The sequence below is a fragment of the Hypomesus nipponensis genome, chromosome 21 (assembly GCF_054491055.1).
Source record: "Hypomesus nipponensis isolate SF chromosome 21, ASM5449105v1, whole genome shotgun sequence".
NCBI classification, from domain to species: Eukaryota; Metazoa; Chordata; class Actinopteri; order Osmeriformes; family Osmeridae; genus Hypomesus; species Hypomesus nipponensis.
The window spans coordinates 5,661,430-5,687,067 of NC_140381.1; the positions used below are offsets into that span (position 1 = coordinate 5,661,430).

Here is a 25,638-nt window from a genome sequence, read left to right on the forward strand (position 1 = left end):
TAGAAGGGAAGTCACTCCCTTCGGTGAACAGGTTGGGGGAAGGGATCTGGGGGCGGGAGGCAGGGGGTCTGGGGGCAGGAGGCAGGGTTAGGAGGCAGGAAGCAGGGGGTATGGGGGTAGGGGGTTTGTGGGCAAGAAGCAGGGGGTATGGGGGCAGGAAGCAGGGGGTATGGGGGCAGGGGGTAAGAGGCAGGGGGTATGGGGTTTGGGGGCAGGAGGTATGGGGTTTGGGGGCAGGAGGTATGGGGTTTGGGGGCAGGAGGTTTAGGGGCAGGGGGTTTGGGGGTAGGAGGCAGGGGGTCTGGGGGCAGAAGGCAGGGGTAGGAAGCAGGGGGTAGGAAGCAGGGGGTAGGAGGCAGGGGGTTAGGGGGTAGGAAGCAGGGGGTAGGAGGCAGGGGGTCTGGGGGCAGGAGGCAGGGAGCATGGGGCGATACAGAAAAGGAAAGCAGCCTAGCCTGATCGTAGACTGTTCTTCCAAAAAAAACACCACTTCCTCCTCCTCTCTCCTCCCCCCTCCTCACTCCTCCTCCTCCTCCTCGTCATCGTCCTCGTCGTGGCAGTGGGTGATCTCCTGGGGGGTCTGGGGGAACAGGTTGGGGGGCTTGATCTCGCTGATGGAGCGGGTCAGCTGGCTCCTCTTGCAGTCCAGCTCGATGCAGTCGGTGCAGTGGCGGTTGCGGGTCGCCAGGGGCGACTCGGCGTCGATGTCCACATGGGCGTGCTCCACCGTGGACTCGTGGGGCATCTGGGGGGGGGGGGGGGGGCAGGAGAGAAGGGGGAGGGGGGGTTGTCAGAAGTGCAAAACCGGGGGAGTGTACATGTCGTTGTTTTAGCTTCAGAAACAGGGCCGTGCACTCACCAGGACGTGCGAGGCCCTGAACAGGTAGCTGAAGGGGTAGTAGAGGAGGTTGATGAAGGAGGCGGCGTACAGGTCGGCGTAGCGCATCACCTGCGAGGCGAACAGCGTCTGTCTGGAGCCGCTGCGGAACAGGCTGCCCATCATGCCGTAGCACATGTCCATGTCGTGGGTCACTTTCTGGAGGAGGAGGAGGCAGGGAACGAAAGGCATGGAGGGACATGTAGAATAGGGTCCGCTGAGCACCACCCATATCTGATTATTTATCTGCGTTTCCAACTAGAACTCATCAGCTCATATTCATATTTGAACAATTGTTGAGGAGATGATTACCCGTTATATGACACACAGCAATGAAAGTATCTTTTGTAAAACAACCTTTCTCCGTGCGTCTTTGAGTAAATCACTGTAGCATTATTAGGAATTTAATTTCTTTGGTATCTTCTTTGGGCTATTACATGACGAACATGACATGTTCTTGTGACGCATGAACGCACCCCCACCAGATGTTTGACAACTGGTCGTGGTAGCATGGGCTTGGGGACCGGGGATTGTACGAGTGTGTTTGTGTGTGTGTGTATTACGGGCTGTTTTCTGTGGTTACCATGGAGACAGGTGTGTATAAAGCCTGTACCTTGACCCTTCTCTGGATAGCGCTGATGTCAGGTCTCTCGTTGCTGCTGCTGTCCAGATGCCTGGAGAGAGAGAGAGGGGGGGAGAGAGAGAGAGAGAGAGAGGGGGGGGGGGGGAGAGAGAGATACGGAACCACAAGGGGGAGTGAGAGAACATAAAAAAACGCAATAAAAACAGTTAAACAAGATTAACTTAATCCCACTATATATCCGTCAGATGGAGAGAGAGGAGAGAGAGAGAGAGTGGAAAAAAGAGAAGCGTCAGTCAGCATGACAAAGGGCGAGAGAACAGGCAGTGAGGAGGAGAGATAGAGGCAGGGTTATAAATAACTATCTGTGAACTCTGTTATCTGAAGGCTTCTCCGCTGGGGTTCACCCTTCAGACTTTGTTTCCTCTGGCAGAGGATCACACACGCGCACAGCTGCTGAGAGAGAGAGAGAGAGACAGAGACAGAGACAGAGAGAGAGAGAGAGAGAGAGAGAGAGAGAGAGAGAGGGAAGGAGAGAGAGAGAGACAGAGAGAGAGATAGAGGGGGGGGGGAAGGAGAGAGGGAGAGAGAGAGAGAGGGACAGAGAGAGAGAGGGGGGGGGGGAAGGAGAGAGGGAGAGAGAGAGAAAGGGACAGAGAGAGGGGGAAGGAGAGAGGGAGAGAGAGAGAGAGGGACAGAGAGAGAGAGGGACAGAGAGAGAGAGAGAGAGAGAGAGAGAGAGGGACAGAGAGAGAGAGAGAGAGAGAGAGAGGGACAGAGAGAGAGAGAGAGAGGGACAGAGAGAGAGAGAGAGAGGGACAGAGAGAGAGAGGGAAGGAAGAGAGAGAGAGAGAGAGAGAGAGAGGGACAGAGAGAGAGACAGAGAGAGGGACAGAGAGAGAGAGAGAGAGGGACAGAGAGAGGGGGAAAGAAAGCAAGTCTTTGTACTCACTTGTAGAGCTCTGCCAAGAAGATGTCCAGTCCCTGCAGTTCTTCAAACAGAGCTGTGGTGAAAGAGAACAGGATTCCAGTCAAATCTCTGCCTCTCTTTCTCCCCCTCTTTTGTCTGCCTTTCTGTCCGTCTGTGCCCGTCGCCCTCCCTCCGCTCCCTATCAATCACTTCTACTCTCTATGCGTCAGGGGCCATTCTTTCTCTCTCTCTTTTGTTCCCTCTGTCACTCTAGACTCTTCACATCCCTCCTTCCCTCCACCTTCCCCCTCATTCACTCTCTCCTTGGCATCGGGTCACAAGCTATTGAAAGCTTTACGAGCATTTTACAGCTACGATGACTAATATCATCATTCTATCTGTGTGTGTGTGTGTGTGTGTGTGTGTGTGTGTGTGTGTGTGTGCGCTCATCAGCGTTTACACATATGCCAGTATGTACGGCATCTTTATGTGGGTTGTGACAAGGTGTCAGATGGCACGCGTGCGTGTCCGTATGCATGTGAGTCTGTGTGTGTACGCAACTGTGTATGTGTGTGTTTGTGGCCTCACAGCTCTTGTCGGTCCACACGTGCAGCTCCTGGGCCAGCTCGGGGATGACCAGGAAGGTCCTCCAGCCCTGGCGCTTCTTGGACTTCAGGATGTCCCCGAAGATGTGGTCCCCGATGTAGACGATGTCCTTCCCCTTGGCCCCCAGCAGGTCACACACGATGTCTGAGGAGCCTGGGGGGGGCACGCGCACACACACACACACACGTTATTTCTGACCCTCCCCCAGCCCCCTCTCTTATTGACAGTGGGCGATCCACCTTTCCGTGTTCCTTCGTGGCGTATTGCAAAAGGCAGGAAGTGACTGAGAGGACAGGAAGTGAGGGGGGGCGGGGCTGGTGTGTGTCTCACCTCCAGAGTAGACGATCCCATGCTGCAAGGGGCCCGTGTAGGTGCCAATCTTCAGACGCCCCGTCGTCTGCAACACACACACACTCATCACATTTAGTCATTTAGCAGACGCCCTTATCCAGAGCGACTTACAGTAAGTACAGGGACATTCCCTCCTGAAGGCAAGTAGAGTGAAGTGCCTCGCCCAAGGACACAACGCCCAAGGACACAACGTCATTTGGCACGGCCGGGAATCGAACTGGCAACCTTCTGATTAACAGCCCGACTCCCTCACCGCTCAGCCATCTGACCCTTACACGTGTTGGCCAGTGTATCAGGAGCCCTCTTCTAACCTCCTCAGTTCACATCTGCACACATCATCTCCCCGGTTCATCTGTTAAGCCATTCAACTAATCCCCAGCGTGCCCGTCTTGGAGCCCCTCAACCTGTACGTGTCATCCAGGAGATCTCTGGGACCCGGGTGATGAGTGGCGACTTGTGCTAAGTAGCTACGCACGCTAGCTGGAGGAGCGGCTCTTCACATGTTGGCAGAGAGTGGAGCCCAGCTGTTCGGTGTCTCCCCCCACCCCTCTCTCTCTTTCTCCCTCTCTCTCCCTCTCTCTCCCTCCCTCTCCCTCCCTCTCTCTCCCTCTCTCTCCCTCTCTCTCCCTCTCTCTCCCTCTCTCTCCCTCTCTCCCCCTCTCTCCCCCTCTCTCCCCCTCTCTCTCCCTCCCTCTCCCTCTCCCTCTCCCTCTCCCTCTCCCTCTCCATGCAAATGTAAAACTGTCTGTGCTGGCCCAGCTGTGTTAGTCCCAGTAGGAAGGGATGTTTTTCTGTGTTTGTGTGGAGACTCACCGTGTCGACCTGTCTCAGCACCGTGCCCTCTGCGAAGAAGAGAGGCTTCCTGGCGTCGACCAGGATCAGGTCGAAGTAGGACTGCCACGGCCGGTGGGCTGTGCCATGCTGGAACACACACACACACGCATCAATGCAGATGGAATACAGTGTCATGTGTCAGTGGGTTCCTTTAGGTAATATGTGCTGATTCAGAGCTGTGCCCTGACAGGTAGAACACTCCGGGTGTCGTCTTACCTTGGGGCCGTGAGGAAAGTCAAACAGGTAGGTCATGATTTTCTGTGGGAGAGAACAAGACGATATAGAGGAACTGTGACCACAGAGCCCACACACTGCTGTGCTAGTGTGTGTGTGTCAGTATGAGTATGTGTGTGTGTGTGTGTGTGTGTGTGTGTGTACTCACATCAGTGTATTTGTAGTCACTGTTGGTGGCCAGGAAAACCTTGGCAACCTCGTTCATTCGGCTCAGAAGGAGAGGCAGCTTTGCCTGCAGGACACACACACACACGGTAAGAATGCCGCCCAACAGGGAACACCGGACTCTATTATAGTTACATGGACCAAACATGGACCTGGGGTGTGTGTGTGTGAGTTCTATGATGGTGGTATGGGTGTGTGTGTGTGTGTGTGTGTACTTACATCTCTCACAACAAACTTCTCCAGGTTCTCCACAGTCTTCACCTTCAGGGTTCCCTAGACGACCCCCCAAAAAAAAAAAAAGAGTAAATGAAATAGAAAAGAAAAAACAGAACAGATGACAACAATGTGCTAGCCAGAACCCATCAGAACCACAGCCCCACGAGTCGATCAACACACCTTGAAGTGGACCCAGTCGACAGCGTCTCGGACGTCCTGGAACATGCTCTTGAAGGACATGAAGAGATCTCCATCCTTGAAACCGCTCTCACAGCTGAGGAGGGGGTGGAGGGGGGCGGGAGACACACACACACACACACACACCCCCGAGTGGACGGGCTGTAGTTTTACACGCGCCAGGGATGCAATATGGGTCACGACATGTTGTTCGTTTTTTTTTTTTTTTTCGTTTTTTTTTTTTTTTTCGTTTGCTTTTAAATGGGATAGTCTTCCCTTGTTGGAGGTGTCCCAGCCAAACAGGAAAGCATTCTGCCCCTAAAAGACCAACAGGTGGTTTCAGAGAACAAGGAACATGCAACCATTCCAGATCACACACACAAATTAAACAGTTCCTTGCTAACGATATAGTCATTGGAGCCCTGAGAACTTGGCACAGTAACACTGAAAATAATTATTTACTGATGATATGACATCATAAAAATGTATATATGTATATATATATATATAATTATACAAAAAATAAAAGATTAGTCATTACATAATTTTATGATCAAGTAATCAAAGATAGGCATCTTTAGCATTACTTAACATGCAGACCTAAGGACAATTAGTATACGGTGGTTGTTAAGGTGATTACAGTAAACTACGCAACAGCCCTGTGCTTAATATGACAACACCCTGATTCCTATCTCATAAGAAACATTCGTATTGGCTAACAGAGTTGGACCCACCCATGCTGGAGGGCTTGCTGCTGTCTCATTGGCCGATAGCGGTGTCTGACACCCTTTGCCAGTGTTGCCATGCCCAGGTATGCGTTACGGCACTCAATCAAACACGACAACAGACCAGATTTCAAACTGCGGGTCCTTACCTGGCATATCTGTCACAGTTTGAGAAAAAATCCACCAGACAAGCAAAGAGGTAGGTTTCTGTCGAGAGAGGGAACAAGGTATACTAATAAAATGATATTTCATTGATTGTGACTGACCTTTTAAGGCCAAACGGGACCATCTAAGACATGTATGAACTCGTTGGCCAGGGTGGAGCACGTCAGCAGTGGAAACGTATTGGACGCTTCCCAGGCGACACCGGCGGCTAGTGAGCCAGATGAACTGGTTTGTGACAGCTGTGTTAGGAAGGGCACCTGGCAGGTTGAACAGAGTGTTGAGGATGTAAAAGCGCTCGGTGTCGTCTCGCTGGATGAATTTGTTGGGGTACAGCTCCCGTATCTCAGGCCTGGGGGGGGAGGGGAGGAGAAATCACACAGCAATTCACGATCAAACTATTACAAAAACTGAAATGGCTCAATTAAAATCCTCCCACAGATCACATGGTTCGGGGAAGGAGAACCCGAGAACTAGTTTGGTGAGGAATGTGAACTGGTGTGATTAAGAAAGAGAGAGAGAGGTGTAGAGGAGAGAGAGAGGTGTAGAGGAGAGAGAGAGAGAGAGAGAGAGAGAGAGAGAGAGAGAGAGAGAGAGAGAGAGAGAGAGAGAGAGAGAGAGAGAGAGAGAGTGTAGAGGAGAGAGAGAGAGAGACATAGAGAGAGAGACATAGAGAGAGACATAGAGAGAGAGAGAGAGAGAGAGAGAGAGAGACATAGAGAGAGAGAGAGAGAGAGACATAGAGACATAGAGAGAGAGACATAGAGACATAGAGACAGAGAGACAGAGAGAGAGAGAGAGAGAGGCATAGGGGGGGACATAGAGAGAGAGAGAGAGAGGGGGACATAGAGAGAGAGAGGGGGGGACATAGAGAGAGAGAGGGGGGGGGACATAGAGAGAGAGAGAGGGGGGGACATAGAGAGAGAGAGAGGGGGGGACATAGAGAGAGAGAGGGGGGGGGGACATAGAGAGAGAGGGGGGGGACATAGAGAGAGAGAGAGAGAGAGAGAGAGAGAGAGAGAGAGAGAGAGAGAGAGAGAGAGACATAGAGAGAGAGAGAGAGAGAGAGACATAGAGACATAGAGACATAGAGACAGAGAGACAGAGAGAGAGAGAGAGAGAGGGGGGGGGACATAGAGAGAGAGGGGGGGGGGACATAGAGAGACAGAGAGGGGGGGACATAGAGAGAGAGAGGGGGGGGACATAGAGAGAGAGAGGGGGGGGGACATAGAGAGAGAGAGAGAGAGAGAGAGAGAGAGAGAGAGAGAGAGAGAGAGAGAGAGAGAGAGAGAGAGAGAGAGAGAGAGAGAGAGAGAGAGAGAGAGAGCTCACCCTCGGAGGAAGTTGAACCCGTGGACACACACCAGGATGTTGCCGTAAGCGTCCACCTTCAGCAGGTTCCCGTACATGGTGTCAAACACAAGACCCCTGAACACATGGACGAAGAGCAAACAGTACATCATTTCCTTTGCTAACGTGGGCTACAGAAAGCCTCGTCGTAAACGGTCGAGTGAGAAACACAGAGAGAAATGTATACGGTGTCCGCACGCTGCACGGGCCCTGTCGCCGCGGCAACGGGGCGAGGTCGTGCCCTGGGATTGACTGACCTGGTGGGGAAGGAGGGGTCGTAGACGAAGCTGAGCAGCTCCTGGGGGTAACCGATGGAGACCAGGCGCTCCACGGTCAGCTCAAAGCCCAGCGACTCGTACTCCGGAGACTTGTACACTGAGAGAAGAAGAGGAGGAAGATTCTAGAGACTTGTACACTGAGAGAGGAAAAGGAGGAAGACTCTGGGAGGAGGGACAGACTGGGCGTCGGACACGGACAGAACGGACCGGCGACGCTACTTCGGCAAGACAAGCTAAGCGTTCATCGTGGCAGGTGCACGCAAAATATGTATACACACACAACACTACCAAAAAACACACACAAAACATCTCTCCCTCCAGCCAAGGGCCGGAATGTTCTGTGAACTAATCCACAGTCTCAGTTGAGACCCAGTGAAATTTCAGAAACAAAGGCCCTGGGCCCAGGCCCTGGGCCCTGGGCCCTGGCCCCTGGCCCCTGGCCCCTGGCCCCTGGCCCCTGGCCCCTGGCCCCGGCCCCTGGCCCTGGCCCTGGCCCTGGCCCTGGCCCTGGCCCTGGCCCTGGCCCTGGCCCTGGCCCTGGCCCTGGCCCTGGCCCTGGCCCTGGCCCTGGCTTGCGTGGGGGGGACTGACCGTGGATTAAAATGATAGCTGGCACTGGAAGAAGGACTTGTCATGAGTTAATAATACAAAATGGGGGGAGGGGGGGGTGTTAGTAGAATGTGTTTGTGTCCGAGTGTGAGGATGATGGACAGTGTCTCTATGAGTGTGTGTGTGTGTGTGTGTGTATTAGTTACTTGGTGTTGAGTTCACACGTGTTGCAACCGGACCACAGGAGGGGAAGAGTTGGCTGATGCCGTCAGTGAGGACAATGTGAGCTGGACCTCAAGCCAACCCTGGCAAACATCTGTGGTCTGGTACCGAACCAGAGTGGAGCAGAGTGTGTGCGCACACCCACATACTCAAGAGCTCTTGTGTGTCTGTGTGCCTAGACGTGTGTGTGTGTATCTATCCGTGTTGGCACGGTAAGAATGTGTGTGTGTGTGTGTGCCTCCAAGCCTGTGTGTGTGTGTCTCTTTCTCAGGCTAGTCTCTGGTGATTGTATCCCCATGGTGGCCCTGATAGCTAGTGGAGGGGTCGGCACAGAGCCCAGAGTGGCTACAAGCCCTGGCCGCATTCCTCCATACAAATAACCTGCCCTCCTCCTCTCTCCCCCCCATCCCTCCTTCCATTTCCCTAAGCTCTGTGCCGCTACAAAGAAACCTATTTTGAGAGTCTTTTCCTCTCCATCACCTTTCCCATCATCACTCTCTGTCTCTCTCTGTCTCCCTTCTCTTTCTTCCCCCCCCCCTCTCCCTGGATAGCTGGGAGGTTCTCAGAACGCTGACCTTGGACTGCTTCCGCTCATCCTTTATACACACACTCACGCACACACACACCTGGCAAGGCTTCCCAAAAGGTTAACTGTATACGTGTCAGTCAGGCTCGCCTCATTGGTCAGCCAGGGTGTTTGTCACGCGACACCCCAGAGCGCACCACCCCCGACCGTCTAGCCCCACAGGCGTTACCGTGACGCTAAGCGGGGGTAGCGGGCTCGGCCAAAACCAGCCCTGTGAACAGCCGGCCCCGTACAGTAGTGGCATACATTTTTTTTTTTTTTTTTTTTTTTTAACACTTAGCAATGCGCTGGAGGCTTTTTGAGAGAGAGCTTTTGAGTGAGCGGGCGAGCATGTTTGCATAGTAAGCAGCTGCTGATCGGACAAGCCGTTCTCATCGAGGCGCGGCCGTCGAAAATAAAATGTGTGTTCCTGGCGGACGGGCTGGTTGGGGGGTTGGGGGGAGGAGGAGGGGGAGGGGGAGGAGGGGGGAGGCAGTCGTGAGGGGAAAGTGACAGATACTGCGTTGAGGTGTGAAGACGGCTAAAGTGGCAGGTCACTGTCAACGGAGGCTTCTGGAAGCCCGCAGCTTGTGTGCATGGAGAGATGCTAGCTGACCGTTGCTTGGCAATGACCTTGGTGATGGTTTATTGGGGCCCAGCTCAGTCCAACCCCCCCCCCCACCTTCTGTACACGAACGCTCCTATTTCACACACACACACACACACACACACACACACACACACACACACACACACACACACACACACACACACAGAGGGTCAGCCACTCTAGACATAGGGATCTGTTACCTCCTCCTCTCCTGATGATCTCGTTGACAGATAATTACATACGCTCTCAAACTTATATGTGCAGCTCCGCGGCGCGTACAGGGGGGAACATGAACGCGTGTGTGTTGGTGTGTGTGTCGGTGGACGTTACCAAGCTTGAATTTACAGCCCCGGTCACTTAAGACCCAAATGTAAGAGTATCCCGGCCCTCCCCCTGCCCACCTCAGCACAGGGTAAACAACCCAACTCATCCTACTACGACGCTCATCTATTTTCTCTTGACTGGCTGCCCTACATACAGTACCTGTCAACCTGGTTGGCAAGCTGTCTCCTGGCTGCTTTTTATAGGTTGTCCGACACCTAGTCTATTCCAAGGACGTCACCTAGCCTAACGATCTCTATTAGCCAGGATCACCATGTCATTTTCTTGATTATTAATTAGCCTATCGTGCTCCATGCCAGGGGCTAAACCTCACCTAAAAACAAACTTATAAATAAATGAAGCTGCTCTGAAAACGACACAATAAATGGGCCAACCCTCCTCCAAATACCAAGCGGGATGAACAAAGGATTTCACCCGCTAACTTAACTCTGAATCCGGGTTAAGGCGGAAGCCTGCGCAGAGCAAGAGCATGTTGGATCGGGTTGGACGACCCGTTTCCACGGCTCTACAACATTGACTGCAGATGTGGCGGGGTCGCCGAGGGTATCTGGTTACCAGGGTGATTTGCAGTGGGGCGAGCAGGGGGGTGGGGGCGGGGACAGATTGACAACGTCGGTCACGTAAAGACAGCTGTGGAGCTGTCAGCAGCTAGGTTGGAATGGAGTAAGGCGACCTTTGACCCACACGGAATGCTAGGTGGCCTGGTTAGCATGTAGGAAGACAGGTTACCATGGTAACTGGGGGGGGGGGGGTGTTGGATGTGTGATGATAACACATAAAAGTGCATTGTGATGTCATGCAATGAATCAATCTATACGAACAGGGACATTTGCCTTCATCTACGGTTGTCCTGTTTGGTCAATCTGTCATGTAGCCAAGTCTTTGTATTAAACTGAGAGCATGCATGAGGTGCCATCGGTCCACAAACTAGACCTAGCCTATGACCTCATCGCCTGTAGAAAGTAAACAACTGTGGCCATCTTGGATAAAAAGTTCCAATGACAGACTCCCATCTCTAACTGACCGCGCTGACATGCCGACCATGTCTGTTTTAACCGCAAGAGCAACCCTGGCCCTTGTGGTGCGCGAGTTGCCAGGGATGTTATCTCGAGGCTTTGCAACCAGACTCGGTCACACCGAGCGAGACTTGATACCCCCTCTCCGGTCCTGTAAACATTGTCACTTGGTTATGGTCGCCCATAAAGGGGAGCATGTCAACAGCTGACCCTCCGTAAAATCTCTCTACCCCGGGGCTTGGAGCTACGGACGGGGGAGGCAGGGAGACCGGGGGGGGGTGGGATATCAGGGGGGGGAGGGAGGCCAGGGGGAGAGATATCAGGGGGGAAGTTAAGAGTTAAGAGACCAGGGGGAGGGAGACCAGGGGGAGGAAAACCAGAGGGGAGGCTTGGAGATCAGGGGGGAGGATTGGAGACCAGGGGGAGGGAGACCAGGGGGAGGGAGACCAGGGGGAGGGAGATCAGGGGGAGGGAGATCAGGGGGAGGGAGACCAGGGGGAGGGAGATCAGGGGGAGGGAGATCAGGGGGAGGGAGATCAGGGGGAGGGAGATCAGGGGGAGGGAGATCAGGGGGAGGGAGACCAGGGGGAGGGAGATCAGGGGGAGGGAGACCAGGGGGAGGGAGATCAGGGGGAGGGAGATCAGGGGGAGGGAGACCAGGGGGAGGTTCTGGAGGGCGGATGGGTGCAAGTGATCTCTCTTCTAACAGGATCCATCACCCCCAGCCATCGCAGGGGTGAACAGTTTCCTTAAAAGTCAGGGAAAGGTCTGTATTTTTAGATGCGAGACTAATATACTTTGGTTGAGGCCACCACTATATTGTAGCTGACTCACTCAGGCATGTTCAGAATCTTTAAAGGGGGGGGGTCAAGTTTGGAATCTGGATGAACAAGGTCACACCGAATCATTTGAAGGGGGGGGTCACCGAAACCAGACAATTAGTCAACGGTGGAACGAGGTATTCATCGACTTCCTTACAGCCAATCCGAAGTAGCGAGTCAGCGAGGAGCAAGTCATCGCTGAAGACCATTCTAGGTTCCTCACCCACGTGAGGTTGGCGCGTTTCACAGGCGCGTTTCCGTTCTTTGTCGTCCCGTTCCGACGCCAGCGACGGTGCCAGGACAGCCCTCACCTTCTGAATGCCTCCTGGGGCAGACAGGCCGGGCAGACAATGGCTTCTCATGTTGTTCCCCAAAGGACAACCTCCCCTCCCCTCCCCTCCCCTCTCCTCACACGCACACATCCAAATGCGGACAGACTTATCGAGTGACTTATCGTTCCGACCGGCGTGCTTTGTCAACACGCGAAAGAGAAAAAAATCAATATAGCTGACGAGTTGCTATGCCAACTGGGGGGAGCTGACCGAGTCAACCTGTTGGGGAGCGACTGACACTGGGCTTGGCGGGTGCTTCCGGAGAGGGGGGGGGGGGGGGGGGCTGCGTGTGTGGGTGGGTGGGTAGACTTGTGCTTACCTGCTAATGTGTAATCCATATCAAAGCCGAAGCACTTGATCTTCTCCATGGCCAAGCTTCTGTTAACGAACACTCTGCAGCAGGGCAGACAGAGAGGGGCAGTTAGAACAGGGGGACTGGAAAGAGGAACGTCCCTTAAAGTCAAGATGTCGAAGGCTGAGCGCAAGGTGGACACATGACATCGTCCCGTTCCCCTTTACGTTATCACCACGCTGGATCACCAATTCTAGGAAACAAGTGTACGAGGACAATTATGACTGACGGTGATGTTTCATTCAGGAGCGACATTAGCTGCTGGGAAGGAGAGTGCGGTTATTAGTCACAGTTGAACACGTAAAAGCTAGCCTGGCAGGCTGGCAGGCAGGCTGGCAGGCAGGCGAGCTCCCCTTCAGGGAGCCTTCGCAGCACTGAGGCAGTAAAAGCTGAGACTGGCATTGCTAATGTCCTCTGAGCCAGCTCAACTGTCAGTGGTGGTAAATCAGAAGGAGGGGGGGGGATATGTCAGGAGTGGTCTGCATTGTTTACATTGCCTGCCTAACTCCAGGCTAGCTAGCCTCCGCCATCCCCTCCCCATCTCTGCAAGGCCCGGGTGTAGCGGGTTGGCTTAGCTTTGTCGCTAATACGAGCTACGAGTAACTCTCTGCTCACCTACATTGTAGCCTGGCTCACATAAGACCTGGCTATGGGAACAACTGCTCATGTCAATAACTCTACCATTAACAGATCATCTCTAAAAAGGTATGTAGATGTTTCCAGACACACATCTACAGTGTGTTAAAGTCTTTTCGGAAATTCGGATTTGAAAATATTTGGATATTTCGGACATATCATGGATTTTCAAGGCTGTAGCCTTCAGCTTGGGACTCAAAACGGACTCATTAGAAAGTACCCCAGCTTAGTACGTTCCCACACACCAAAAGTCCCAATAATACAAAATAGCACAAAACACTGACTTAAAAAACGGTAACAAACACAGTCTTACCTGGCAGCAGAGCCATAGTGAACCAGTTGCCATTTAGATCCAGACCCACCCGAAGACTGGCGATGCATTCTGAACGCGATTAAACGTGCGATTGGTAAACAGACAACAGCTATAGCCCAAACACAAAGACCCTTCTCTCTTCGCTTCCTTGCCATTCACAGTTTTTTTTTTTTTTTTCTGACTTGTTGCAAAAACGATTGTGGCCTTTCCGTGTCATTCTCTGTTGTCGCCTGGTTGTTGTTGGGGGGGGGGGGGGGGGGGGTTATTTTTAACTTTGTTTGTTTGTTTGTTTGTTTGCTAGCCCTCAAAGACATCCAGAACAATCATAAGTCAGGTGGAAGCAGGTTGCTAGCCTCTCTTAGGGAGGGGGCGTTTTCACTGAAGGAAAAGCCCCATGCCAGGCTTGAGAATCCTTCATACCAATACTAGGATCTTTAAATTCAGGGTAGACTACAGTATTGTTCTGTGGCAACGGGAAACAATGCATAGTCTTTCAGTAAGGGAAAATTACAATCTCTCTAAATAAGACTCTGAGTCAGTGTACTTTTCATGTCCATGCTAAATCATAACCTTTTCCTACAGAAAATAAACGGATATAAAACGCGCCTCAATGAGTCAATACCACAGCTATATCTTTATATGTTTTGTTTTAGGCTTACAATCAGCTGAATAATGAGCCAGCGTTTTGTTTCTCTGTATTGAGAATCAAAGTACAAAAGGTCTTGAAGTTCATGGGGGCCTTTATGTGAACTACTCTGAAACCGGTCCATATTCAGGTAAATAGTGGACGACTGGCTACAAAGGTCACACAAGTGGTGGCATGCCTATACCTGCTGAGCTGTTATGACACGTGAGCAGGCCAACAGAGAAGCCTTCTCTCAGTCCACCCACCATAGTGTGACAATCTGGACGGATGTTTCTTTCACAAGCCTCTTATCTTACGGGTGGAGGACCCACCCCCCACCACCACCCCCCAGCTGATGAAGTCTATCTGAGTCAACCACAACTTGGCGAGGTTTCATTGTGTGATCAATGGCCCTTCCCCTATTGAAGCTCTGGCTATTAATAAGACATTGTTCTTCCTCTAAAAGATAAATAATTGAAGCAAGATTTAGCCTAAATTCTTTCAACGGCAGTGATTACGTCAAAGGAGAAAAATCCAGCACTGCTTCAGAAGGAGATAGCGTGTGTGTTGATTGTTTGACAGAGGAGGGACAAAGATAAAATAAATTGACAGCTTTAGAGTTGCTGTGACAAAATTATGCAATGGAATGCAACTCCACCACCAGCTAACACACACACACTTTTAGTACGGGTTAGACATTGCGCAACAAGCCGGCATTTATCATCCTCAAATGGACTTTCATTCCCCCCTCTGGCCCAACACTCAGTGAGGCTAGCCACGGGGCTTGTCCTATCATTAGATAAACGGACCACAGTCCATCTATTTTAGTGGTCCCTCATTTTCCAATTACTAAAAGTAAATTACTTAAAAGTAATTTACTGCCAAAACACTGTAACCTATTTTATGAGTGGATGATGGCTTTTTTTTTATGTCAATCAATTAGATGATTTATTTATCGAATTTGGACATGGAAGGGGCGATAGTTTGTGTCACGCTCAACAGGAAGTTTGTGCAACGGTTGTGGCTTTCAAAGGCCCCTCAGGCAGGAAGTGCAAGTTAAAATCCCCAGAGACTGGAATGTGTGTCAACTGAATTAGTGCACACAGAATAATTATGGTTTTTTAGAAAATATATTAATCTAGGACTAGGCTATAAAGACCCTTTTAGTGACCTAACAAAATCCACCACTAAGTAATGAACAGTTGAACTGTTTTGCTTAAAGTCATTGATTTAAAAAACATCCTACATTTGAGTTGGTTGGACAAAGAACAACAAAAACTTGCAAGGGACAGAAGCACTGTCGGGGACTTCACTATTAGAGCAATCCTGTGGGCTTAGGGTAGGCTAACGGTTACTGAAGCACTCATGTCAACATTCACTCATGTCATGCTGTTCTGCTGTGGGCCAGTTGACACTGAGAGAGCTCACAGCCCTCTGTAGAGCCTGCTAGTATGAATTTATCCTATCGAGTATCTATGATAGCCTAGCTAGCCCAGTTAGCATCATGGCATTCAGCGTCTGGGGCTGTTCAGTGATGCTGGCATGGCTAGTGGGGCTAATGCTAACGCAGCAGATACCTGTGGTAGGGCTAGTGGGGCTAATGCTAAAGCGGCGCATACCTGTGGTAGGCCTCTCTCCTGTACTTCTTCATGGCTAGGCCATCCATGTTGGCCGGGAGGTCTGCATAGTTCTGCAGTCTGTCACTCCAGGAAGTGGTCATCTTCAAATCCTCTCGAAGGCTGTCTAGAAAGGAACAGAGAGGGACAGAGAGAGACATGATGGCAGGGTCTGCCTTCACAGTATTCCACAGTAAGGGGTCAGATGGCTGAGCGGTTAGGGAGTCGGGCTATTAATTAGAAGGTTGTTGGTTCGGTTCCTGTCCTTGGGCAAGGCACTTCAGGCACTTTACTTGCCTCGGGGAGAATGTCCCTGTACTTACTGTAAGTCGCTCTGGATAAGAGCGTCTGCTAAATGACTACATGTAAATGTGTTCCACAAGGTTCCACCAGATGTTGTTGGGCTCTTCAGAACACGTTAGGTTTCATAGGTTGTTGAAACGTGATTGTTTAATGTCATGCAGAAAATGACAGAGAAATCAGAACGGGTTTAACTGTACTTTTTCTGAACCGGGGTGCGTTTGTTCGGTAAACAATAGAACGACTGAGCCCTACAATCTTGCTTCATCCCTCATTACTCCTTGTTTTAAAGCCTGGGCTCGCTTCATCACTGGAGCTGCACATCACATCAAACGACACACATCCATTCACAGTGCTTCTGTGCGTGACTAAGTAACGACGGATAAAATTGGATGAATGAAGCCTGATGGATTTAATCATCCTGGGATGGCTTAATGAATAGCCTGACGTTGGGCAACTCACAAGAAATTCAAAGGCCACTCTCAGTGTTGAGATGTTTATGATAAAGCCATAGGAGTTTAAGGCGTGGATAAATACTGACACATCAAATTGGATCAAACTTAGCTGCATCTGATGATTTGAAAGGACAAAAAAAATTGTCCTCCGTATTTAAAGGACAGACACATCTTATCTTATTGTGTAACGTGTAGGTTAGATTAAACAGAAGAGGCCTTCAGATGCCTGTGAGAAAATGTCATGATGGAAAATGAATGTATAAATAAACGTATTTGTATCAGTTTTTTAGAAATATGGGCTATTTCATGGCTGATGGTTTCAGTGTCTTTTGGGGGCAGGGGAAAATGCTGAGTTCAGCTTTCACAGTATAATAACTCCTACAGTCTGGCACACACAAACAGGCTGGAGCCTTGAGGGGTGAGGGAGAGAGACTTGTCCTGACAAATCAACACCGTAAAATTAAGTGCTTCAAACCGAAACAAAGTGACATCACGTTACGCAGTAGTCAATTAAACTGCCCTTCAACTGGTTCAGTTAAGCACTGAGATGGTCCCACTGGTTCTACGGGCCGTTCTGGACCTCCGACACCAGCTAAACATTAATAGCATTTGAACGATTGGCACTCCAGTCCTGCTTATGTTAATACAAGCAGAGACAGTTCGTTGAGTTTCCAGACAACAATAGCGTGCAGAACAGCTGATTACCACCAGGGCAGTCTGTCAAATCACCTTTCCGATCTTCTGATCTGGCTGCAAGAGCTAGGCCCCGCTGATGCTGCTGTTGTTACTAGCTAGTCCACCTCAGCCTCCGCTTGCCCCTGCTGGGGAACCAGGTATCTAGAGACTAGTAGTCTATGTATACAGTATTCGTCTGCTGTACGAGAACGGCTAGCTAGCTAGCTAGTATAGCTTGCTGTATTTGCTAACATTTGACACGATTTTTCGCGACTTGTTAAGGTAGTAGTCAAAGTAAATCTCTGGCCGTCCCTTTGTTGAAAGAAAAACAAGGACTTGTACGATACAGACAGCTGCAGGAACAAAAGCGGATTTAGTGGACATATTTCTGGATACTCACCTCTCTGTTCAACGATAAAGCAACAACTGCACCGTCAGATAATCTGGGCATGCGCTGCATGCACGATAAAAAATAATAGCAAAATGTGGAAAACGAGAAACGCTATGGCCTCTCAAAACAAGTAGCACTGTGATGCCTGTACTCTTCAGTTAAAACTCTTTCGCAGTTCTTGCTTCAAGTCGAGCTCCTCTGCTGGTAGTAGTTGTTATAAGATAGTGGGCGGTGTTTTGCTTCATCTTGTATTGGTAAAAAGGGGAGGGACGATATGTGTCATACATAGGCCAATGATGTGATTTCTTATGAGGGCTACAACGTTCATGTCATCAAAAGCAATGGATAAGTGAATGAAATCATAAATGAACGTCCGGCTAACAATTCAACAACAGCACAAGTCCATAATGAACACAAAGTAGCTATGCTAACTTGAGTTGAGTCTTAATCCCTAAATACATCCCTAAATTAATTAGCATTTGTGGGCTGTCTTAAATGTTATTTTAAGAGGAGCCATCCAATTTATGAGTTAATTTAAAGACCTGGTGTCCATTTGTCTTTACATGTATTCAATACAATCAGACCTGACCAGTTCTTGCAGTATCTTTCAGCCAACAGATGGCAGTAGTACACTACATTGGAGTGTTGGATATAGTCTCTAATATAGTGTGTCATTTGGACAGAACACAATCAAAAGTCTATGATAAACTAAACATAATCTCAGCTGTATCAAACTGTAATGAAGGCAAATAGATGAAGTACATGTAGTGCATTTATACTATTACAGGCCATTGGAAACAACCTTCAGGTTTGTTTAGTCTTTTTATTAGGCCTAGTTAATGCTTAACTTAATACACAACTAGAATGTTCAAATATACTAAGGACAATGACATGGCTCATCCAACCTACAACTTTAGAGCAGACCAGCGACATTTGTGAAAAACGGTGCAATCATGCTGTCCATTTCCAAAATCAGACAAATCAGACACAACTGTTTATAGCCTAATGAAATTCGACACTTTTAGTGGACATGTCTTTGCAAAGGTGTGTGGCGGTAGGCGATACAATCTCTATTGCTGACATCAGCACTGCGCCAAAACGGACAGTTCCATCCATGGAGTTCAGCACCCACAAAAATATATAGGGGTCGGTGGGGAGTGTGTCAACAGCTAGTTTAAACTGTTTTAAATTGCGAGTTAACAGTTAAATATGACATGTATTATTTTAAACATTAGATCTCATAACCTGACGCATCTGCGGTGGGTCAGGATGGAAGTTACCATCAGCTTACGTTAATTATTGATTGGGACGGTCCCACTATAAAAAGAGGTCGCACCCGCCGCTCTGCTCCCTCTTGTTACTTGCCAAGATGAGCTACTACGGATCTGACTTGAATTCCGCCTCTTCCTACCGGAAGATTTTCGGGGAGTCTCCCCGCTACTCAGCTTCCCCATCCCGGATGACTAATGCTTCACGCAGCGGTTACAGGTCCAGCTCCCAATCCAGGGTCAGTGTGCCTTCACTGGGCTCCTACAAGAGGTCCGGCCGATCCTACTCAGCTATGCCTATGTCTATGGAAAACTTTGATCTCACCCAAAGCAGCGCACTGAACAATGAGTTCAAGATCATCCGTACCAATGAGAAGGAGCAAATGCAGGGTCTCAATGACCGCTTCGCGATGTTTATCGACAAGGTGCGCAACCTGGAGCAGCAGAACAAGGTCCTGGAGACCGAGCTTGTCACCCTGCGTGGGCGGCAGAACGAGCCCTCCCGTTTGGCCGACCTGTACCAGCAAGAGATCCGCGAGCTGCGCTCCCAGCTGGAGGAAGTCAACGGGGAGAAGTCCCAGATAATGATCGAGCGCGACAACATCGAGGAGGACCTCCTGAAACTCAGGGCGAAGTACGAGGATGAGTACCGCGCCCGGGAAGAGGCAGAGCAGAACCTCAAAGCGTTCAAGAAGGACGTGGACGACGCAACCATGGTGCGTCTGGACCTGGAGAAAAAAGTGGAGTCGCTCTTGGACGAGATCAACTTCTTGAGGAAGGTGCACGAGGAGGAGGTGACCGAGCTGATGAACATGATCCAGGCTTCCCAGGTGTCGGTTGAGATGGAGGTGGCCAAGCCTGACCTCACCTCAGCCCTCAAGGAGATCCGCGGCCAGTACGAGTCCATGGCGTCCAAGAACCTGCAGTCCGCCGAGGAGTGGTACAAGTCCAAGTTTGTCGACCTGAACGAGCAGGCCACTCGCAGCAATGAGGCGATGCGCACGAGCAGGGAGGAGATCAACGAGTTCAGGAGGCAGCTGCAGTCCAAGACCATCGAGATCGAGAGTCTGAGGGGAACCAACGAGTCTCTGGAAAGGCAGCTCCAGGAGATGGAAGACAGGCACAATAATGAGATCGGCAACTACCAGGTCAGAAACGTTTTTTAAACTTTCAATTTTAACATGTGTAGGCTAGTGTAAAACGTTAAGAATCAGTTATGAAGTTAATCTTTATTGAAGTAGTTTTGTTCGGTAAATTAAGTACATGTATTCAGTTTATTAAGTCAAATTAAAATTGGACTTGTCGGTCTCTCATTACCTAGGTTGTTCGATGTGTGTGGTACATCTTAATGATTACGCAATACATTTTGTTAGGTTTGCATTTGATGCATTTGTGTGGATGTCTGGTCTCCATTCTCTGTCCATGGTGTTTAATACCCGGTGATCAGAATCAGAAAGGGATTTATTCGCCATGAAAGTTTGCACAGACAAGGAATTTGCTGATTCGTTAACGTTGTGTCACCTGGGTCTGTCGTTACTGGTTAGGCTACCGTATATCAAGTTTATAATTAAATAGGATGTCATGATAAGGTGTAAAGAAAAAAAAATCTAGGCAGTCTCGCAATAAAAAGCTTTAAGCTATGTGACTGAGAACGATCATTCGCTGTCCAAGGTTCTGAAATTATTTATCACTCAGGTGATGCTCCTAGAGCCGCTCGTGTGACTTATTGTTGTGGAGCTCCTTCACATGTTGTTTATCAGTAGCACATTTTAAGCGAATACGTAACAAACATGAAGAAAGAAAACACATTTGTGAAGTGAATTCGTTGTTCAGGACGTTGCGCAACCCTCACAAAACTCCATTCTTGTGGATCTAGGATTCCATGGCCCAGCTGGAGAACGATCTGAGGACCACTAAGGGTGAGATGTCTCGTCACCTTAGGGAATACCAAGACTTGCTGAATGTCAAGATGGCGCTGGACATTGAAATAGCTGCTTACAGGTACAGGGCTAACTCAAACGCCTACATTATTGCAGTTTTATGACTTGCATCCAGGAGGCAAACAATTTGGCTATTAAACATACTTGAAAATCTCCCATTTTCCCTTCCGCCTCCCATCTCCCTCTCCCTGTTTCGACAACACTCCTGCTCTCTGCCACCGCCCCCCCCTCTCTCTGTCTCTCTCTCTCTCTCTCTCTCTGTCTCTCTCTCTCTCTCTCTCTCTCTCTCTCTCTCTCTCTCTCTCTCTCTCTCTCTCTCTCTCCCTCCAGGAAACTTCTGGAAGGGGAGGAGACCCGCATTAGCACAGGCATCACCTACCCCAGCCCTGGCGGCGGCAGCCAGAACTACAACTACCAGGCCCGCATGTACACCTCTTCCTCCGGGGGCTCCAAGGCCTCCAAGAAGGAAGGCAAGGACGAGGAGCAGCAGAGCAAGTCCGGCAAGATATCCTCCTCCCAGCGGGAGATGTACGAGGAGACGGTGGTCACCTCCAAGAAGACGGAGAAGCAGCAGGAATCCAGCGACACCAGCCCCAAAAACTAAAAATGCCCCTAAGAAAAACCTCCCCCCTCTTCTCTCCGTCCCTTGCCCAATTCCAAACCCATCGCTAGAACCCACACTCGAGGAGTTAGAGGGGATGAGGGGATGCGGGTTAAGGGGGGGGGGGTGGTAGATCTACACAGGCCTCTGATTGGTCAGGGTGCTTCTCACCATAGTGGCGTCCTATTTGTCTCAGATCCCGATAAGAGTGTGGAGTCTCGGGGTCGGTTTGGAATCAGGGAGCCCCACCCTTCCCTCCTTTCCCCTCTTCTCCCCCACAGGGGTGCTCTCAGAGAGGAATCCAGTAACTCTGACTCTACTATAACCATTCACTATCCGTCCACAGTACTCTTTCTCTCTCTCTTTCCACACTCTATCACTCACTTTACAGTATAGACGACAGCCTTCACACTTCCGGTAATCATTATGCAGGCACATACAGTGCGACATTCGGCGGTTCCAATCGCTCCGTGCTTGCGTTGATTTCGCATATCGCGTAGTGCACTGCCGAGCCAAACGTTCTTTTTTCCGACACATTCCAAGGGGGGCGTGTGTGTGTGTGCAAGTGTGTCATTGTGCACGTCAAAAGGAATCAAGATCATTGTAAAAGTGCCGGCTCGTAACTATCCTTTCCACATTTCAACACCTACCATGTGACAATATAGCACTTTTATTGAGACGAGAGTTAGTAGTTCAAGTGCGTTCTTGAAGGAGCGCACTTTAATTATTAAAAGCCAGTATATCAAACCAAGCTTTACTGCTGAGCCATTTTCGCTGTAATCCTTTATAATCCCTACATCTCTTGTAGCAACTGGGAGACTTTGAACACAATCTCATAGTATATCTCAAGGCTTGTCCTCACATCTGTCATATCTGTCACAATCAATCGGTCTCACCATCCTGGTCATTTCAATTCCGCATGACAGCAGTGTGCAGCTGGGTGACCAGTCGTTCCCACTGAGACCACTCTAGACCGTAACACAAAGCAGATCGTTCCTCTCCAGGGTTACTCTTGACCGCGTTCAGTCGACCCATTAAGACAAACTTGAAGCGAGTAAGAAAGACGAAACCTTGTAATAACCCCAAGTAATTTGCATGGTGTATGTATAGCTCATGCTTGCATGGAGACTGACTGTATAAGAGCCATCGTCCATTCCACGTGATGGTTCAGTGTGAATCGAATAGGAGTCTAAAGTCCCTCCCCATTCGCCCATGCTTAACGTCTTCGTGTTCTCTAACCCCCTCATTACATTGTATGTGCTTGTTAGCCAGTATGCTAGACCTGAGACTGACTCTATAGCTTGGAGTGTGACCTAGCGAATCCTTTTTGACATAATATATGCGAGTATTGACGATGATGATGGTGAAGGTTCTTTTTCAGGGCACTTGCAAAACAATCTTGATGTGGTGTCCCATCAGGTATTGACTATCAGATTGTGCTGACCGTAAGAATACAGGGAGAGACAAAGGGGATGGAAAAGTAGGCAGGAAGGTAAAAAGAGAGATTGACAGAAAGAGAGAGAGAGAGAGAGAGAGACATAGACAGAGACAGAGACAGAGACAGAGAGAGAGAGAGAGAGAGAGAGAGAGAGAGAGAGAGAGAGAGAGAGAGAGAGAGAGAGAGAGAGAGAGAGAGAGAATGAGTTACCTTTATCATCCTTTCTACTGACCTGCTCTTATCAATGGACTGAAAAGTCTGAGTAGTGAATGACGTTTTAGCACAAATGCATGGGCTTCTGAATGAACCGATAATGTGTGATGGAATCATATGCACAATACCATCCCCCCACCCCCCACCCTCCACCCTCACCGCACATGTGCCATTGCAGATGCCTGAAGCACATTTGAACTCCAGACTCCGTACCATGTCACTAAGCCTTAGGAACACAACAACACAAACAACAACGAAGAGCTGAGCGACGCCCTGACCTCTAACCTCTCACTTTTCTCTTTACTAAAGAGCCATGACTGAAAACTGATGACGTGTTGTAGTTCCGACTTCGCTAATCCTTCAAAAACCAAAACTTGTACATTTTTTTATTTTATTTTCCTTCTCGTGCACTGCCAGATTTAAACACAACTATACTTGTACGTTCTCTTGAAGTCTGTCATGGCAACCCAAGCCCTGGCTAGCTGCACTTACCCTCGGGAATGGCTACTACGCACTGTATAGCAGAGTGACTCTGAGATTTGGTTGCAGGTTGAATAGGCTATGGCTAAAGCTTTACTTTGAGCACTGTTTATGGCAGTCAATGTGCGTTTGTGTTTTTGCCCAGTGGCCTGTGAAAACTCATCAAAGGAGATAGTTTGACAAATCTGGAAGTTTGACTGACCATTTCCTAATCGAGTCCCAGGGTGAGGGGAGAAACGAACAGAAACTGGCAGAGGCAAAAGTAGGAGCTGAGGTAAAAGTACATGCAGAAGTCTAGCTTGAGGTTTACAGTTAGGAGTACAGGCAAAAACGACAACAGGTTTGAGTCAGAAGTCTATTTGTTTATAGATCAGCTGGATATTTTACAACAGGAAGGTCACAGATGTCTAAAGAGCATTGCAGCACACCTTTGCAAAAAAACAAACAAACAACTTCTCACAACTTCTACTACTACTACAGCACTGCCAAACTTTTCTAAATGCATGTGCGACAACTTTACGTGCCACGCAAAAACACGAAACCATCAAAAACACAAAACAAAACACGGAAACGAATGCTGTAGGATGTCAAAATGCCTTAAGACACCAGCGGCTCTGTCTGTGTCTCTGGCCGTATGTGCGTTGTGTATGGTTCTGTTCTAGAATGTGTTTCTCCCGCGCGTTGACTTTAGAGCTACTGTAACATGAAAATTGTATTGAGAAAAAAAAAAAAGCATAGTAAACTGAATGTAGTTGACATACCATCATACTCTGTACCTTACTGCTGTATGGCACATACCAATAAAGACTTGACATTATGAAGCCCACATGTCACGTGTGGTGTGTGCTGCTTTTCTCATCGAGTAGATATTGTACAGCGCTGGAAATAAATGAGAGACCATGGCACCTTTTTCTTTCATTTATTAAAAAAAAAAGGTTGAAAAGAACAATTCTGAGTGGCGAATTTAAGAGGCCACTACAAATTTTACCCTTCATCTCCTCACTCAAAATTGTCTTTCTCAACTTTTTGCAGGTGCAGGGGTCACTCCATTTTGTCCAGAGCTATATAGGATACATAATACAGTATGCATCTAGCATACCAATGTGGGCTAAGGGAGAGGTAATTTAGTGGTGATGGCCTAAAGGGTTGGCTGTCATCTTGTATATGCTGGGTGTAATGTCATTGTTCTAGTAAGACATTCTTGTAATATGATTAGTGACTGGCTATTTACAATAATTGGATGGAAATGAAACATTTTGGCAGCCACATAGTGTTAGTCATAAAAAGGATTGTGCAGGATCCAAAGTTAGGCTAATGAGGCATCGCTGGCTGTAGGTGGAAATCCATTATGATCCCGCTAGTGTTAAATGATTACACAAAATTGACCTGATTTTATCATGGGCAGCCAATGGCCTATACCTTTCACACTTGGAAGATTTTTTCTCAGCGATTTCTTTCAAAAGATGACTTCTAGGATGCTGACTTACGTTATGACAATAAACTCCCGGTTAAAAATGGTCAACCTTGAAGGGAATCCTGAAGGGACACTCATTAGTTTGATTCATGTCAGTTGGGAACTGTAACTGGTGGACAACAGGATGAATGGATGTCCCATCACCTTGACCCCTGATGCCTTCCAATGGTTCTGCTCTCTCCAGGGCCACGGTGTGAAGGGACCTACACATATATGATAGATAACCCGCTGTTGACCTCTGTGGCTCGTCTTATACACAACACACCTACTGTCACCCCCTGTTAGACACACACACACGCACAAACGCACGCACAAATACGGACTACACACACATCTCACCTGCACGCACGCAAACACACACAAACGTACAGCACACGTATACACTTACAACATGGATACAGTGGAGACACACAGACACCACGCGCTAACAGTCACGCAACCGAGATGCCCAAATGCACACACACACACTCGATATATACACACACTTCGAAGACCAGGGGACCATACATCATATCCACACACACACACATCCCATCTGACATCCTATCAGCTCTGCCACACCCCACAATGTGGCCACACACACAGTGACACACACACCTCCATGTACTGGGCCTCTGTAGACCTTTCCTCTGAGCCACTCTCTCTCTCTCCTGGATGGTGGGCCTGGCTCTCTGTGTGTGTGTGACGTGCGCTGCAGTTGTTCAAAGATTTATGCCCCTGCAATGCTGCCTAGTAGAAGGTGTGGACCAGTTGGAGAGGCTCCCTCCCTACTGACACTCCAGCGTAAAAGGCCTGTTACGAAACAGGCTCCTCCAAGCAGAAGACCATGAGAGTGCTTCAACTTCAGCTATTTTGGACCAAACCTGGCAACCCTGGTCCGTGTCGTACAGGGAGAGAATCGGAGAGTGGGAATGACGATACGAAGCCTCGTCTGACATG

The 25,638-nt window shown here is 49.3% G+C and overlaps 2 protein-coding genes across 3 annotated transcripts; one reads left to right on the plus strand and one right to left on the minus strand.

Annotated features, from left to right (window-relative positions):
- Positions 1–294: 294 nt before the first annotated feature.
- Positions 295–17,490, minus strand: nt5c2b (5'-nucleotidase, cytosolic IIb). Of its 2 annotated transcripts, none has more exons than XM_084684831.1 (18): positions 17,295–17,490; positions 15,468–15,587; positions 12,242–12,315; positions 7,445–7,562; positions 7,170–7,265; positions 6,098–6,189; positions 5,825–5,882; positions 4,954–5,047; positions 4,777–4,830; positions 4,541–4,624; positions 4,375–4,416; positions 4,138–4,245; positions 3,304–3,370; positions 2,956–3,126; positions 2,410–2,461; positions 1,491–1,551; positions 860–1,036; positions 295–745 (listed from the first exon to the last, which is right to left on the minus strand). In XM_084684831.1, the coding sequence occupies exons 2-18, from the start codon at positions 15,566–15,568 to the stop codon at positions 518–520; spliced, it is 1,677 nt and encodes a 558-aa protein (XP_084540957.1). In that variant the 5' UTR covers positions 15,569–15,587; positions 17,295–17,490; the 3' UTR covers positions 295–517. The 2 variants fall into 2 exon arrangements, with proteins under 2 accessions (XP_084540957.1, XP_084540958.1); XM_084684832.1 differs by having other exon boundaries at positions 15,468–15,591; positions 17,295–17,302.
- A 1,164-nt stretch (positions 17,491–18,654) lies between these two features.
- Positions 18,655–21,103, plus strand: inab (internexin neuronal intermediate filament protein, alpha b). Its single transcript, XM_084684833.1, has 3 exons — positions 18,655–19,701; positions 20,430–20,554; positions 20,824–21,103. The coding sequence occupies exons 1-3, from the start codon at positions 18,655–18,657 to the stop codon at positions 21,095–21,097; spliced, it is 1,446 nt and encodes a 481-aa protein (XP_084540959.1). The 3' UTR covers positions 21,098–21,103.
- The last annotated feature ends 4,535 nt before the right edge of the window (positions 21,104–25,638 follow it).